Here is a 14,733-nt window from a genome sequence, read left to right on the forward strand (position 1 = left end):
TTCAGGGGCTCTCCGTACAACTGGTTTTAATGGTGATTGGCGCAGTTTTAATAAGGAATTTTACTGCGAATTTTCCGTAATGTCTGAAAATATTTTTCCAGTATTAGCACAAAGTAGTGTATTAATATTTTAATGAATTAGAATGAAAAGAACCTTTACTAACTACTACTTATAAATATTTTAAGCAATGTATCAAGATCACCCAGCACATAACGTTCATACTCTTAAATCTTTATTAAGGGGTTATAAGAATTTTATTTGTTTTTAAAATTCCCGCTTTAGTTTGCTGCCACTGATAAATGCATTTGGCACAAAACTCAAATATTGGAGTTTATGAAATAGGTTCAAAATATACTGATATAGCTTAAAAGTATTAGACTGATTTATTTGGCAATCATGTAATTATCAAATCTGAATACTGAGCAGTTTTAATATAAATACTGAGGAAATAAGTATGTTACTGCTTCTCGATTGGATAAATACCAGAGGAAATTACTTGAAAGTGGTATATGAATTGCTCATGAGTTGACCACGAGCAACAGCATTATGCCAAGTGATCTTAAATAAAGTTGATTATAATTTTAATAGGATAATATGCTAAAATAATTTTTTTCTTAATTATAAACGTAAAGCAACCGTGAAGGGCAACAAATAATAATAAATAAGTAAATAATTGGAATTTCTTTACCTTTAATAATTGTTTATTGCATTTAAATTTTTTGCATGATTTCGTATGCTCTCAGTGATGATTTATTGATTATTTTCTTTTTCTAGTCATCCTACAAGAGGAATGCGCATCTAGCTATTATTTTACAAAAGTAAATGCATATTTCTTATATGATATGTTTTCTAAACAGTTCAAACTATTTCTGAATAAGTGATATATGATGATGATCTATATAAAACTTGTAATGTTATACTTTTGGACAAAGGTTTGATAATTATAATATTATTTGTCGTATAATTTATTATTTAAATTAATATTCTTGGTGTTTTTAAAAGTAGTGCATTTTAATTTGTCGAAAAGTAGTTTTTGATAAAGCATTAAACCGTTCTTCGGTAAAATATTTCGTCCGATATTCTCCAGATTTTTGACAATAGCGCCACTTTATATTAACTAATCCAAGCAGAAGCTCGTTTGTTATTGAACCAATTTCTGGGATCGGCACGATAGCGATAACGTTAATCAACCGATTTGAGCAGTATCGTTAACTTTTAGTCCCTAACCTTTTATAAACATCAATTCATAATGTGTAATACCGAGCAGTGACACTTAATCTTAAACAGACAAAAAAAACATCAGAATAGAGTATCTTAATTTAGAGCTAGCTTTTTCTAATTAGTCATAAGAAAAAATACGTGATCCTACTGCAAAAGTGACCGCCATGATTATCAAAATTAAAAATCGGACGAAGCTTGCTTCAATAGCGATATGAGTTTATTGATTATGATATATTCGATATATATATGATTTATTGAAACGGCTGAACAGATACTCCGTTCTGATAAATCACAAGAAAAAAGAGCGTAAAGAAAACTAAAGAATTTAGGAAACATAGATATTTTTGGCTTTATTTTTCATTATTACAGCATTATACATGCTTTCGTGACTTATTGGAATTCCAATAAAATTATATTTCTTCCCCATGCTGTATAAAACATTTAGTACATAAGTAAGGAAATTTGTGAACATCTGAGCTAAAACACAATTTACTGTTCATAAAATGTAAAATCTTAAATTTTTAATAAATTGATTTTAATTGATTTCGCTTTCGCCATGGTGTTCTTGTGATTTGCCAATCCGGGGCATCAAAGAAGCTCGTCTTCCAATTCGTGGAATGAAAGCTCCTCTGCTTTTAACTTTGAATCTTGGGTCGTTCCTGCCGATTCTTGGAATGAGAGCAGCCCTGCCTATTCTTGGTGTAAATGCAGCAGCACGTTTGTCTTCAGGTTCCTCATAATCTTCATTCGATACCCTTTTGCCAACTCGAGGTACAAAAGAATTTCGGCTTCGGCTACTGGGTCGTCGGCTTTGCCTGAAGTAATAATCTGGCTCAAACTCCTCAAATTCGTCAAGAATTGCTTTGGCTAACTCATGCCTATTTTGGCTTTCTTTTTTCCCATTGTGTTCAGAATCGTCGTCACTTAGGGATCGCTTTTTTCGACCAAGCCTTGCTGTGAATTTAGGTACGCTGTCAAGGAGATCTGTCTCTTGGCTAGTGCTCCAAGAATAATCTGGTATGTAAGTAAAATCGTAATCTTCGTCAGTAACTCTACCCGTTCTGGGGTAAGGAATAAGAGTTTGTGGAAGCTTTAGCATTCTCCGTCCTGGTCTAACATAGGACAGCACTCCACTTGATGATGGATCTTCTAGTAGAGACAAGTATCCTTTGTTTTCATTTCGTAACACTGGATGAAGTCCATGAGGGTGTTCCCCATCAAATAGTTCATAACCTGCGAAAATTTATAAAAGAATATTACAAAATGCTTGGATGGAAACATAAGCAATAATTCATTTCAATCTACTTGCACGGCCTCTTAACTTCAGAACTAAAACAGTTATAAGAAAAAAAACGGCATCTTGATAAAATTCGATGACCAAATTCAAACTGTAAAAATTTTCCGATCTACTTTTACCGGAACATGTTGAGGAACAAAAAAAATATGCTGTGCCATAATTTTTATAGTAATAATCACAGTAAAATCACTGAATCATAACTAAATAAATGTTACTGTTAATGTCGTTTAATAGTTTACAGTAAAAATGGATTTCACAGTAAAAAGGATTTTACGGACCGAAAGTACCGGTTACTTGTTACATCAATTTTTTATAATGTATATGCCGAATAGCATTAATATGCCATTATAATAAATTTTATGCAGCGAGAGTTTAAATTCAAAGATTTTTTTTTAGATTTATTAAAAAATAAGATGGATTTTTACTATTTTGTAAAATTTTCTATTATACTTACAAGAAGTACAAAAACCAATCTTAATCCTCAAAAAGTATGAAGATATGAGGAAAAGGTAATAAGGGTCAATATTTTTTATGTATCTGGAAGTAGAAATTCAGCATTTAATGAGTCATAAAAATCCGAAAGCGTAAACTACTTTATCTCCGTATATAAAATCAAAATTACTTAGAATGGGAATCTGTGTTGAAATATAAAGATAGTAAAATCAGTTTTAATTGAACCAATTATTTTGTTTAAAACTAAAAAGAGCAACTTACATCCATTATAAATAAAACTAGTTGAAAAATAAAGACATAAATTACTTAGTCACTCATTTATTGCATGTCATTGGCGTAGAATAAATATCAACTTTAAACAAAGTGTTATTGTTGGTTTTAAATCTGATGTATGTACTCGGGGTTTAAGTATTGTTTAAATTATTTGCGTACTCTAAAAATTCTTGTTAAAAGCAAATGTATGCAGTGCTTTAATCTTTAAGAAGTTGTCAAAGAACAGGATGGAGGGGATTAGAGAATATTAGCCCATACCTCTACGTCCTAAAAAAAGACAGAGAAAAGGTAGGTGGATCAGTACTTGCCCCATGTGTGTAATCATAAACAAGACGCATTGTCTTTGGTCTTTTAAACCCCTTTTATTAAGAAAACAGTTGGTATCTGAGGGGATTAAGGGTATTGCTGAAGGCACCCTGCTGACATCTGTTGTCTGCTCATTTTCTTTTTCCATGGATAAAACTTGGTTGCAGTGTCTTGATATCGATTAAGGAACAAAACGCTCAATTGATCCTTCAAAGGACGTGCCGAAAATTGCTTAAATAGCTGAACGATTATCCTCAAGGAAACGTGTATTGTTGAAGTTTCGTTGTTTTTCTGTTAGCTCCTCATAAAGTTATTTTCATTTAACTTGTAAACAAGGTTGATATAGAAATTTTATGATTGTAGCTTTATAGGTTTACGACATAAAATAATATTCTTTTCAATTTATAAGTGTTAAAAGTTTCTAATTTCTGTTGGAATTAGTTTCCTTAGTAAAAGTATTTAAAAATGGTTGATATTATCTCATGTCAATGAATATTGATAGTAAAAAAAAATGTAATACAGCATTTTAATATACTGCAAGAAAGAGGATGCGAAATAAGTTCATAAAAGTGGGCACAATGTTAGCACCATTTTCTTCCCTATAAATTTCAGTATTTAATTTCTTTTTATATAGAAAAGAACAATAATAGATAAAAATACAACATTTGCAAAAATTTACTCTACAAAAATTTTATTTCTTAGTTTCTCCCATATTTAAATCTGTTTCATCTGAAAGAACATTCTATGAAAAATTATGTTTGCTCATTCGTTGTATTTATGAAAAGCATAAAAATTCTTTAAACATTTTAAATGTTCAGTGATTAAAATAACTATGAAATGCATTCAAAAAGTCTGCTGAATTTTTAAAGGAAAGTCAAAAAATACTATAGAAGTCTATTTGTAACAACAACAAAAAAGTAAAATCTGAAAGGAATCTTAAAATTTTGATGGAAAATCCACAAAAATAGCGTTTTCTGAAGCAAATGTAAAGATTTATATTGGTAGGGATGTGGTATATTAAATTTCCAAAAATATGTGTTCATACACAAATAACAAAAGCATATTACCTAAAATAAGTAGCACACCGTAAAAATTTACCATAAAAGAAATAACGAATTGAAAACCAAATTGGTTTAATTTCAATAATAAAATAGAGCACTAATACACGGTATAATTTCTGTCAAATTCGAAGATCAGAAAAATTGCATGCATATATTCATTTTATAACACCCATTAGAACATTTATCCAGAAGTAGCTATCACGCATAAAGTTCTAGCAACATTGTTGGGTATATGGCTTGAGCATTCAATAAATCTTATCTTGAAAACTCAAATTCATCCCTAAGGTAAAGTTCATGCGGAATGAAATTTGAAAGCCTTTCGAGTTACTATTAAAACTAACTTTGGAGTCCAAGTTCATTGTATAAAATAATAATATACAGGCGCGCTCTACCAAAGAACGCTTCGAAGTAAGCTGTTTGTAAATAAATTTGTGCAATAAATCGCAAGTGTACAAGATAGACAAATGAGAAATGTTAATTAATTTGCAATGATTAATGCGTAGGTTAGGATAGACTTGCTTATGTCAGTATATAATAACAATGGTAACACAATATTATAATACCAATATAAGATTTCAACAAAAATTATAATAATGTATTATGATTTATTTAAAAATCACATTCTTGTAAAATGAATCGATTAAATTAGTTATAAAAAGTCGATTGAAGAATAATTAAAATTAAGAGGATCTGAAATAAACTGTGCAATAGTTAAATAAATAATTATTTAATAATGAGAAAAATTCTAGTTAAAGGAATTTTACCGACATGTTATAAGATATCTATGTGTATGAATAGAATGATTAAAATTTTAAATATAAAAAAAATATTTGAATATATTCCGCATGAATTTAGTATTTAGTATAAAGTTATTTAGTGTAAAAATATAAAATAATTAACTACATCTACATATAATTCACAAAGTAATTAAATTACATTTCAGAAGGGGAAAATGTTTTACACATCAGATTCAAAAATGTTTCAATCCTGGAAATACACATTACTGCACTGAATTATTTTTGAAATATTCTGCTATGTTGAGATAATTCTGTTAAGTTTGGCCCATTTTAGAAATGTTTCTTTGTCGAAATATTTCTCAAATATTCCTACTATAATCAAAGTATTAAATTTCAAGAACAACTTTAAAATAACTACCAATAATCTGTTAATGCCAGCCAAAGTGAACCTTTCATGATACTACTTTGCTGAAATAGGTCTGAGAAAGTGTAATATTTTTGGCTAAATTTATTACTTCCGTGAAACGTAAATGTAATGTTTTTTGCCTATACTTATAATAAGTGCAATGATTATTCTAAACTGAGCCGTTCTCTAAGGTTTAAGCAATAACACGGTCTGAAATTTAAGCTTTGTCTGTAAAGTTTAAATTAAATTCACAAAAAATTTTGAGTTAAATTGTAATTCTGTCTAATGACAGAAATTTTAAACATTAAAAAAAATTTCAAAAACTATTTTAAATATTTTTTTAAACAAAAAATGTCAATTTATGATGTCCGAGTTGATAATTGATTTTAAGCTACTAAAAAAAAGTTTTAAAAATAATTATAAATTATTAAAAAGAAAATCGATGCTCAATCGAAAGGTTACTTGATAATATAATCAACAGATGGCAGCACAAGATAATCGATATTTCAGGCAGCGAAAGATTTTTAGAAAAAAGGAATCGTGTGTTTTGATGCGTGTCCAAATGTAACGATTATATTAGCGCTATTATTATAACAGCAATAAACTATTGCTCTTTGTTAATATCTTTTTGCAAGCAAAATGTCATTTTCTTCAGGACCATTCCCACAATGACCCCAACACTAATAACTGTTCTCGTGAAATTTATTGTTTATGACGATTTAATGCCTTGAAATTTAACAATAAAAATAATTTGTTCATTTATATTTATTTTTTAATTTGTTTTTTTTTGTTTTTTTGCAATATTGATTTTTTTAAATAATTATTTTTCGTAATTTAGTGAGTATTTAGAGTATATAAGTATCAGTTGAAATCAAAATTAGCTTAGTTAGCATTAAAGTTACCTTATTAAAAAAAATGACTACGAGACTATGACTATAGAGTGCAAGTTTTAATTTTATTCTCATTTCTGTATAATGCATATTTAAAAAATAAAATTAAAATTAAACATAGAACTAAAATAGCAGCCTTCGAGCTCCTTTGAATTAATGCATATACTAGAAGAATATTTATTGTTATATATATATATGTTTTTAAAAATGAAGAATCAAAATTTTCAGCTAAACAAATTTTTATACAATATCTTATCCAAATGTATACAAAACTTTATTTATGCAATTATTATATTGTTTTGTGGACTAAGAAAAACTAATTACACATTTTTAAAACAATTAAAATATACTAATTTTTTATATATTTTTTTCTACTTTACTCACTTGGGAATCTTAGTTTATTTGCATTTTAATTTCAAAGCTCAAAATGTTGTTAAATTCGCATCCAACTTGTTTCCGTTAATTGACAGAAAAATAATCGATCGCAAATAAATTAATGCGCACAGTTGTTTAAACTAAGTGTGTCTTGTTTTGTTTTATTAAAGCTCTTTCAACTGGTAGTTTAAAGTGAAAAGGGAGCGTAAGTTTTCTTCGAAGTATTGGCGTGATTAATTTAAAAAGGTCACTTGGGCCTAGTATGTTAATTTAAATTACGTTATGGGTGTGTTTTATAAGTTTGAAGTAAAATGCCTTAACTTATTATAAGTAACTCGCAAAATGAAATGAAACTTTAAACTATTAAAACTCTAGCAAATATTCAATTATTTAACTATTCAATAAAATTTTACTCTTGATTTGCATCATAATCTGTATCGTAAAAGGCAATTTAACTGCAAAATTAAAAAGAATTTTTGTTAAAGGATGCAATTTTTTACAGCATGAATATGTAATGAAAATTTTAAATGGATTGTCTGCTGTAGTTTTTTTTATTATTATTTTGTTTTCCAAAAGGCGTTGAACAACCTGCCCAACTTTGAATTTACGACTATCAATGTTCAACTCCACAGCCTTGTAAATTGGAACCTTACCCAGAAGACAAAGGGACTTCTGGAGCAAGTATTTTGACAAGCTGGTTTACGTGTAGAACTTTTTGATGGACCTAAACCCCATTTGCGTTACACGGGAAGGAAAATGTACAAAAGCCTATTGTCTAACCAATTGTCCGTCTACCACTGAGAATATTTTAAATCCTCACTGTGGTCGGTGCAAGCCGGGAGCAGAATTTGTACCAACCAATCAAAGCTGGGATTCGAACCAGGGGCAACTCATAGGGAGGCAAACTATTTATATCCTGAGACAAAGCAGCTCTCTACTGTAGTTTAAGCATCTCCCCAGTCTTACACTAGACGGGCAATGCTGTGATCGGTTCCTTTGTGTATCTTTCATAAATGGATCAAATGGAGAGGCAATCGACCAGTTTTCATTCTTTAATCATTGTTTGCACGACATTCATTGGCACCTAAAGAGTGAAAAACGCGCAAATCGTTTTCGTCACACTAGCAACTACTTTTCGAACAAAAAACGTATTTTTTTAAGTAGACAGTTTTTGCTTGAAGGTCTTGTCTTATTTACTTATTTACCGAAACTAATTTAATCTGTTTATTCAAGATCTATATGCGTCTGTTATGAGACAATTAATTTTTGTCTTACTACCCTGATTAACTTATCAGGTTTCCTGCATACTGCAACAATTAAAAGCAGAACCAATAGAAGCTGAGTAAATAACACAGTAAACAAAAATATTTTACCAAAACCATAATATATTACTATTGATTTTATTTCTATCTCCATCTTTACTTGTTTCATGAATTTTTAAATCTTTAAAATTTAAACCATAATTTGATAATTGGTTTCTAGATAAAGTCTTATAAATATGTTTAATTGCTTTTTTATTGTTGAAAAAAGGGGTCCTGAAGTTTTAATAGCAGAACAGGAATGTAAAGAAGCAATACTTGAAATTGCTTTGAGTACAACAATTGCCTTGAGAAACAAATTTTCGATGTTTGTCTTTATTGCGGTTTCAAAAAAAGTAGTTATTTATGTGTTTTTGGCCTGATAAAGCAATACTGATGCTGCAAAATTAATATATCAAATACGTTTTTTAGCGTTATTTATTTTTCTGAGTTGATTGATTCTTAAAATAACTGTGATAAATCAAATTATGCCTTAAAAAATGAATATTAATTGAGTCTAGAAAAGCCTCTACTTAATTTCTCATATTGCATTATCAATTTATAAATATATTTAAGTTATTATTAGTTCCATTACTTTTATTTCATAAAAAAAAAGTTTTTTAGCGTCATAAAAATACTTCATACTAGAATTTTTTTCACGTAATATTTTTGTTGTTGTTATTACTAATGAAATATAAGGTTATCTCAAAGCAACTAAGCAGTTTTTTCTATAATGAGTAAAGAAAAATAAACAAGATCTTGAGATTTTTTAAGAATATTTTTATCGCATCTCAGAATATTATTTTCAATTTCTAGATATCAAAAACTGTATTTACTTTACTCGAAAAATCAAATTATACTTATTGAATTAAACAAATAAAAGTTTATTTTAAAAAGATAAGTTCTGTAAATAAATGTATTATAGTCATTTAAGTATTCCTATTTAAAAAAAATCTATTTAGAGTTACTTGATAAAGTTTCAAACGTTTTTATTTCATTTTAACTTAAGTTAAATGCAGAACTTTTCTAAAATTTAATAGAATCTTGAAATTGTGAAAAGAGCCCCAATATACTTGAAAGTTCAGGATTTATTTAGACTATTTTTAGGTAAACTCAATTTCTTTAATAATTTCAATTGAACTAAAAAAGTTTTTTTTATATAAATTGAGTATTACTTTTAAATGCACATATTGCAAAACAGTTTGGTTAAAATTTCGTTAATTTCATTCATTGTAAAAAAAATTTGTTTCGTTTTAAAAAATTTCGGATCAATTTACTATAAAATGTACCGGAACTTTTTTTACCATGAAATCCATTTTTACCCAAACATGTTTTAAAACAACAAAAATCTGACCTACTGTAAATCTTTTAGTAAAATCACAGATCACTCTAATTAAATAAATATTACTGTATAAATCAGGGTAAAAATTGAATGGATTTTACGGATTATGCACCCAAAGTACCAGTTGATTATACCGTAATTTGATCCGGATGTTTATGTTGTGTTGTTTATAATTGAGAAATCAAAAATTGTTTAGTTAATGTAAAATTATGTAAGTAAAATATTTTGTAAAATTTATGTAATGTAAAATTTTACTAATATAATTTACTAATAGAATGCTCACGAATTGAAACATAAAATTAAATAAGAATTTATTAGTTTGATTGAATTAAATTTGAATTTTTAAAAAAAGGAAACTTACTCTTGTAATACAATAATAGTGGAGTTGGATGTTTATTTAGTGTAGTATTGTGCAATGAATTGTTCTTGGCTATAATATTTCATATATTTGCTCTATCGTTCGCAGTAAAAAAATTATGATTAATGGCACTGGTTTTTAATCTAGTTTCCGTATAATAAATATTTTCTTTACTTGTATTAAGTACATTTCTGATATGAAAAATCGTTAGTTTTTAATGTTCCTAAAATTAATATTATAATTCTGTATAAAAGATGAAGTTATGTATGCTTGATGTAATTTTACTTGCATATAATGAATCATTTTATTTTTATTAAGCTCAACTACTTACAAATCTATGGATTTATATTTCGAAAATAGCCCTCGAGAAAATTTTTCATCATAGTATTCATAGTATTTTTTCTCAAAAATGTTTCTGAGATGTTATTTTAAAATGTAACATTCTGATAATGTATGAAATTTTTTTAACTTTTAAATTCAATGCAAATTACAATATATTTAAGATTTGATCATAGATGACGCAAAAAGAGTCGTAAGAGTAAACATTGAATGAACATTGAAAAATTCGTGTTTGTCGTACCAGTCTATGTGGCAATTAAAGCTTTGATACTACTTAAAAGTTTAACATCAGCTACTATCTAAAAGGAAAATTTTCTGTTTCATCTCATATTACTAAAGCTGAAATAATTACACACTCTATTGCAATTTTTTTCTCAAACTGCTAAAAATTGTTCCATCAAATGTGGTTATTTTAAAAAATACAGTTTCATAATATTTATCCAGAAAGTTCCATTCGTTAATGTTTTATAATTAATTTTAGAATATAGTGAAGAAAAAAGTATTTGGTTTCCAAAGCAAAACGCATCAAAAAATTATCTCTCCTTTTCTTTGATCATTTTTTTAAATCATCTGTCATTGTAAAGTAATTCGGTAATTAAGATGTTTGATTTTCAAGAACATAAAAAGCATTAGTCATAAGTCATGATAAAAAGCATAAGCATAAATCATACCTTTAGTTTTAAGATACTTAAATCTAAACTTATATTGATTAAATATTAGGTTAGGTTCCTTAGCTGGCCTTAAAACTTTAATATTAATAACCTTTTGATGAGCACGTAATAACTGTGACATACAATTTGAGAAGCGAACCTATCAGAAGGCCAAAATTTCTAATAGTTAGAATTTTAAAAAAAATCGATTTTTAATAAGTTTTGGCAAAATAATCTCGTTTAAACAATTTCATTGATTAAAAAAATAAAGTAATTAATTCTCCGTTATTTCACGTCTTTGTGAACAAAAGTTTAATAACTGTTTAAAAACTTTGAATGGAAAATATTTATTACATTTCTGTTTATTCTGCAAAAATATTAATTAATAATAATGCAATCTAAATGTTTGAATAATAAATTAAACCCATTTGTAGAGTGAACAGAAAAATTAATTGGCGGAAAAATTATTATTACTTCAATGTATTTTCGACGATTCAATCCAATTCCATCTTCGAGGTAAACTTTTTTTCCTCGTTTGAATATTATGCTACAAATAAAATGAATTTGATCTCTCTAAATCAATTTAATTAAACTTTACTTATATCCTGCAAATATAAGGAATGAACAACTTCGCAACATAATTTAATTTTGTAAAAAGTTAACTAATTCTATTACTGTTTGTAAATTTAAAGTAAAAGAATATTTGTTCGAAGAGAATTGAAGAAATTTGTTTAGAAATAAGAGTTTGAGTTTAAACATGCAAAATCTAATCTATTAGTTTTATCCGGAAGTTTATACGATTGTCTAGACAAACTTTTTACCTATAAGCAGATATTTTTATTAAATAATATATATTAATGAAAGGAACAACAATTAAATTTATAATTATAAATAAAATATTTAATTTTGTTTCCGATGACGAATATTCAATCGACATAAATGAATAATTTAAAACAATCGATGCATTAACAACATTTTAACTCGTAATTTTGAATACAACATAGAAGACAGGGCAACATAGAAGTCAAGAAAAATGTCAAATTTCTCCTGGACAAAAATTTTTGTGTGAGAAAGATTTGCTTTGATTTACCCATAAAGGATTACATTAGAAGCTTTCCTAGTTTATCCAGTCATCTATTGGGCTATAATTCGTAATCTACTTATGATCATTGTAGACATCTTGCGTCAGTTTTGGCGCAAATCAGAAACTTTATACTGTTATTCCGTAATCGTTATTTCAGGTTATTTTGAGACAGCGTTATACTAGGTTATTTTACGTCAGATTTATTTTAGGTTTAGGTTAGATTTTCCCAAGGATGTCCCACCAAACTATCGGGCTATAACTTGTAATCCGCTTTTCAGATATTTTTGCAGAAATTTTTGCGTCAATGATAAAGTACATCACAGAAATTTTTCACTGTTATCCTGTCAGCGTTATACCAGGTTATTTTGCATCATCGTTACTCGAGGTTATTTTGCGTCACTTTAATTATAGGGTAATTTTGCGTCACTTTTATTCTAGGTAATTTTGCGTCAGTTTTGGAACACATTATAATTTTTAAAGAGTTACCATGTCAACCATTGAGCTATAACTCGCAATCAGCTTCTCGGTATACATATTTTGCATCAGTGATGGAGTTTATCAAAAAAAATTTCCGGTTATCCTGCCAGCGTTATACCAATTTATTTTGCGTCTCTTTTATTCTAGATAATTTTGCATCTGCTTTGAAACACATTATAATTTTTCCAGAGTTATCCTGCCAACCACTGAGCTACAACTCGCAATCAGCTACTCGGTGTAGACATTTTACATCAGTGATGGAGTATATCAAAAACTTTTTTCAGTTATCCTGCCAGCGTTATTCCCGGTTATTTTTCGTCAGTTCTGGAATGCATCAGAAACTTTCCACGGTTAATCAGTCAGCTATTGGGCACTAACTGATACTTCTCTTATCGAAGAAGATATTTTGCTCCAGTTCTGGAGTTGGTCATGAACATGATCAATATACTATCGAATCCATTTCCTAAAACTTATACCTGCACTGTAAAAATTTCAAGATCTAATTACGATATAAAATACCAGCAGTTTCTGTGCATCATTTAAAAAATTCATTCTACCGGAAAACCTATTTTTACCTCGAAATATTATACCGCAACTTTTACGGTAATATTTATTTAATTAATGAGATTTAATTATTTTACACTAATTGTTGCTGTAAAAATTACTGTTTTGCTTCGTAACATGCTTAGGTTAAAAAGATTTTCGATGATAAGATGTACCGGCACTCTGAGTGTCGGTGCTTATTATCGTAATTTGATCAGGATTTTGTTTTGCTAGTTTAGGTAGATATAATATCTTCAGATAAATATTTTAAATGGAAACAGTGAAGAATTTTTCATCTAACTTTCTAATTCTTTGAGGAATTAAAATTCTTCATTATACAGAAATAATATATTTTACAAGCAAAATCTGAATAAGTGAACTGATCAGTGTATGGTATTATCATCGAAGAACTCCATTTATGAAAAAGTTCATCTTATTCAATTTTCATATTTAATGTACTACTACCACAACTCTAGCATTAATGACATAAAAATAAATATTTGGAATGGAAACTTTGACTGAGGTTTTTTGAAAATATTAAATGAAAAAGATCTAATTGCCTTTTACAAGTGCAACTTTTTTATATCTTTGTGATATAGAGAGTAGGCAAAAGCTTTTTACTAGACAATTCATACTGCGCTAGTTTCGAAATAATTCTTGTATACTAAATGTTTTAAAACATATTTATTAAATATTGCTTAAAACTCCTTTTGCCAAACATTTCTCTGGCTTAATTCGCTTAAATTTATGAAAAATTATTTACTTAAATTTAAAAACATTTTAATAAATACATATATTTCAAAGTAACAATGTATTTTAAAAAATTCCCCTCATTGAAAACATCACGCAACAATTTGAAGCAACCAGTAAGGAAATCCCAAACCAAGAATTTATGATATATATCTAAGATTTTCTTAAATAAATTATTTTTAAAATTAATTATCTAATTCTCAAAATGGTATTTTAAATAATTTATAAATATTCACAACTAACAACATACCATTTTTGTATTTTCCCTTCTTAAAACTACAAGTAACAACTCAACGCAATTGATAGAGAATTCTAAGATCAAATAAATACGTTCTATAATTAAGCTGTTCTTAAATAAATCCTTTTTGAATGCATATTTCGTCGAGGATGATTTCGGGAGATCAGCAGATCGTGCTCTGGAATTCTCGGGAGAAATCTTGTAGTCTTTGATCTCCCGATTGTGATGGTAAAGGAGAAAGCCACAGAGTCTATGTGTGAAAGAGTTAATTAACGATTGTCTATTGAAATGATCTATTCTATTAATTATTATATCTATTCTTATGAATACTTAGAACGAATTTCATTTGATCTATCTGACTATTGAATTGAGGTTACAACTTTGAAAATACATTCAAATGTATTTGCAAAATTACGCGAGGAGGTTCCAGGTTTCCTAATGATTCCGGTTTGAAGTTGCTTATTATACCATCAGATGTCTGAATATTTTTGATTATTTTTTTTAAAAAAAAGATGCATTCTGTTTTTTTTTAGTATGCTAGCTTTGAATTATTTAACAAATGAATATAGTGTTTAATATGATAAGTTAATAATATATACTATTAGAATTTCTATGATGAAATTACAGTAAAATAA

At 27.9% G+C, this 14,733-nt stretch overlaps 1 protein-coding gene across 1 annotated transcript in view; it reads right to left on the reverse strand.

The window, feature by feature from the left end:
• Nucleotides 1–1,545: 1,545 nt before the first annotated feature.
• LOC107441427 (uncharacterized) overlaps nucleotides 1,546–14,733 on the reverse strand; it is a 34,485-nt gene continuing 21,297 nt past the window's right edge. The window contains exon 2 of the mRNA XM_016054683.3: nucleotides 1,546–2,454. Within this exon, the coding sequence (XP_015910169.1) occupies nucleotides 1,757–2,454 (698 nt within the window). The 3' untranslated portion in view covers nucleotides 1,546–1,756. The remainder of the gene's footprint in view (nucleotides 2,455–14,733) is intronic.

The sequence above is a fragment of the Parasteatoda tepidariorum genome, chromosome 2, assembly GCF_043381705.1.
Source record: "Parasteatoda tepidariorum isolate YZ-2023 chromosome 2, CAS_Ptep_4.0, whole genome shotgun sequence".
Lineage (NCBI taxonomy): Eukaryota > Metazoa > Arthropoda > Arachnida > Araneae > Theridiidae > Parasteatoda > Parasteatoda tepidariorum.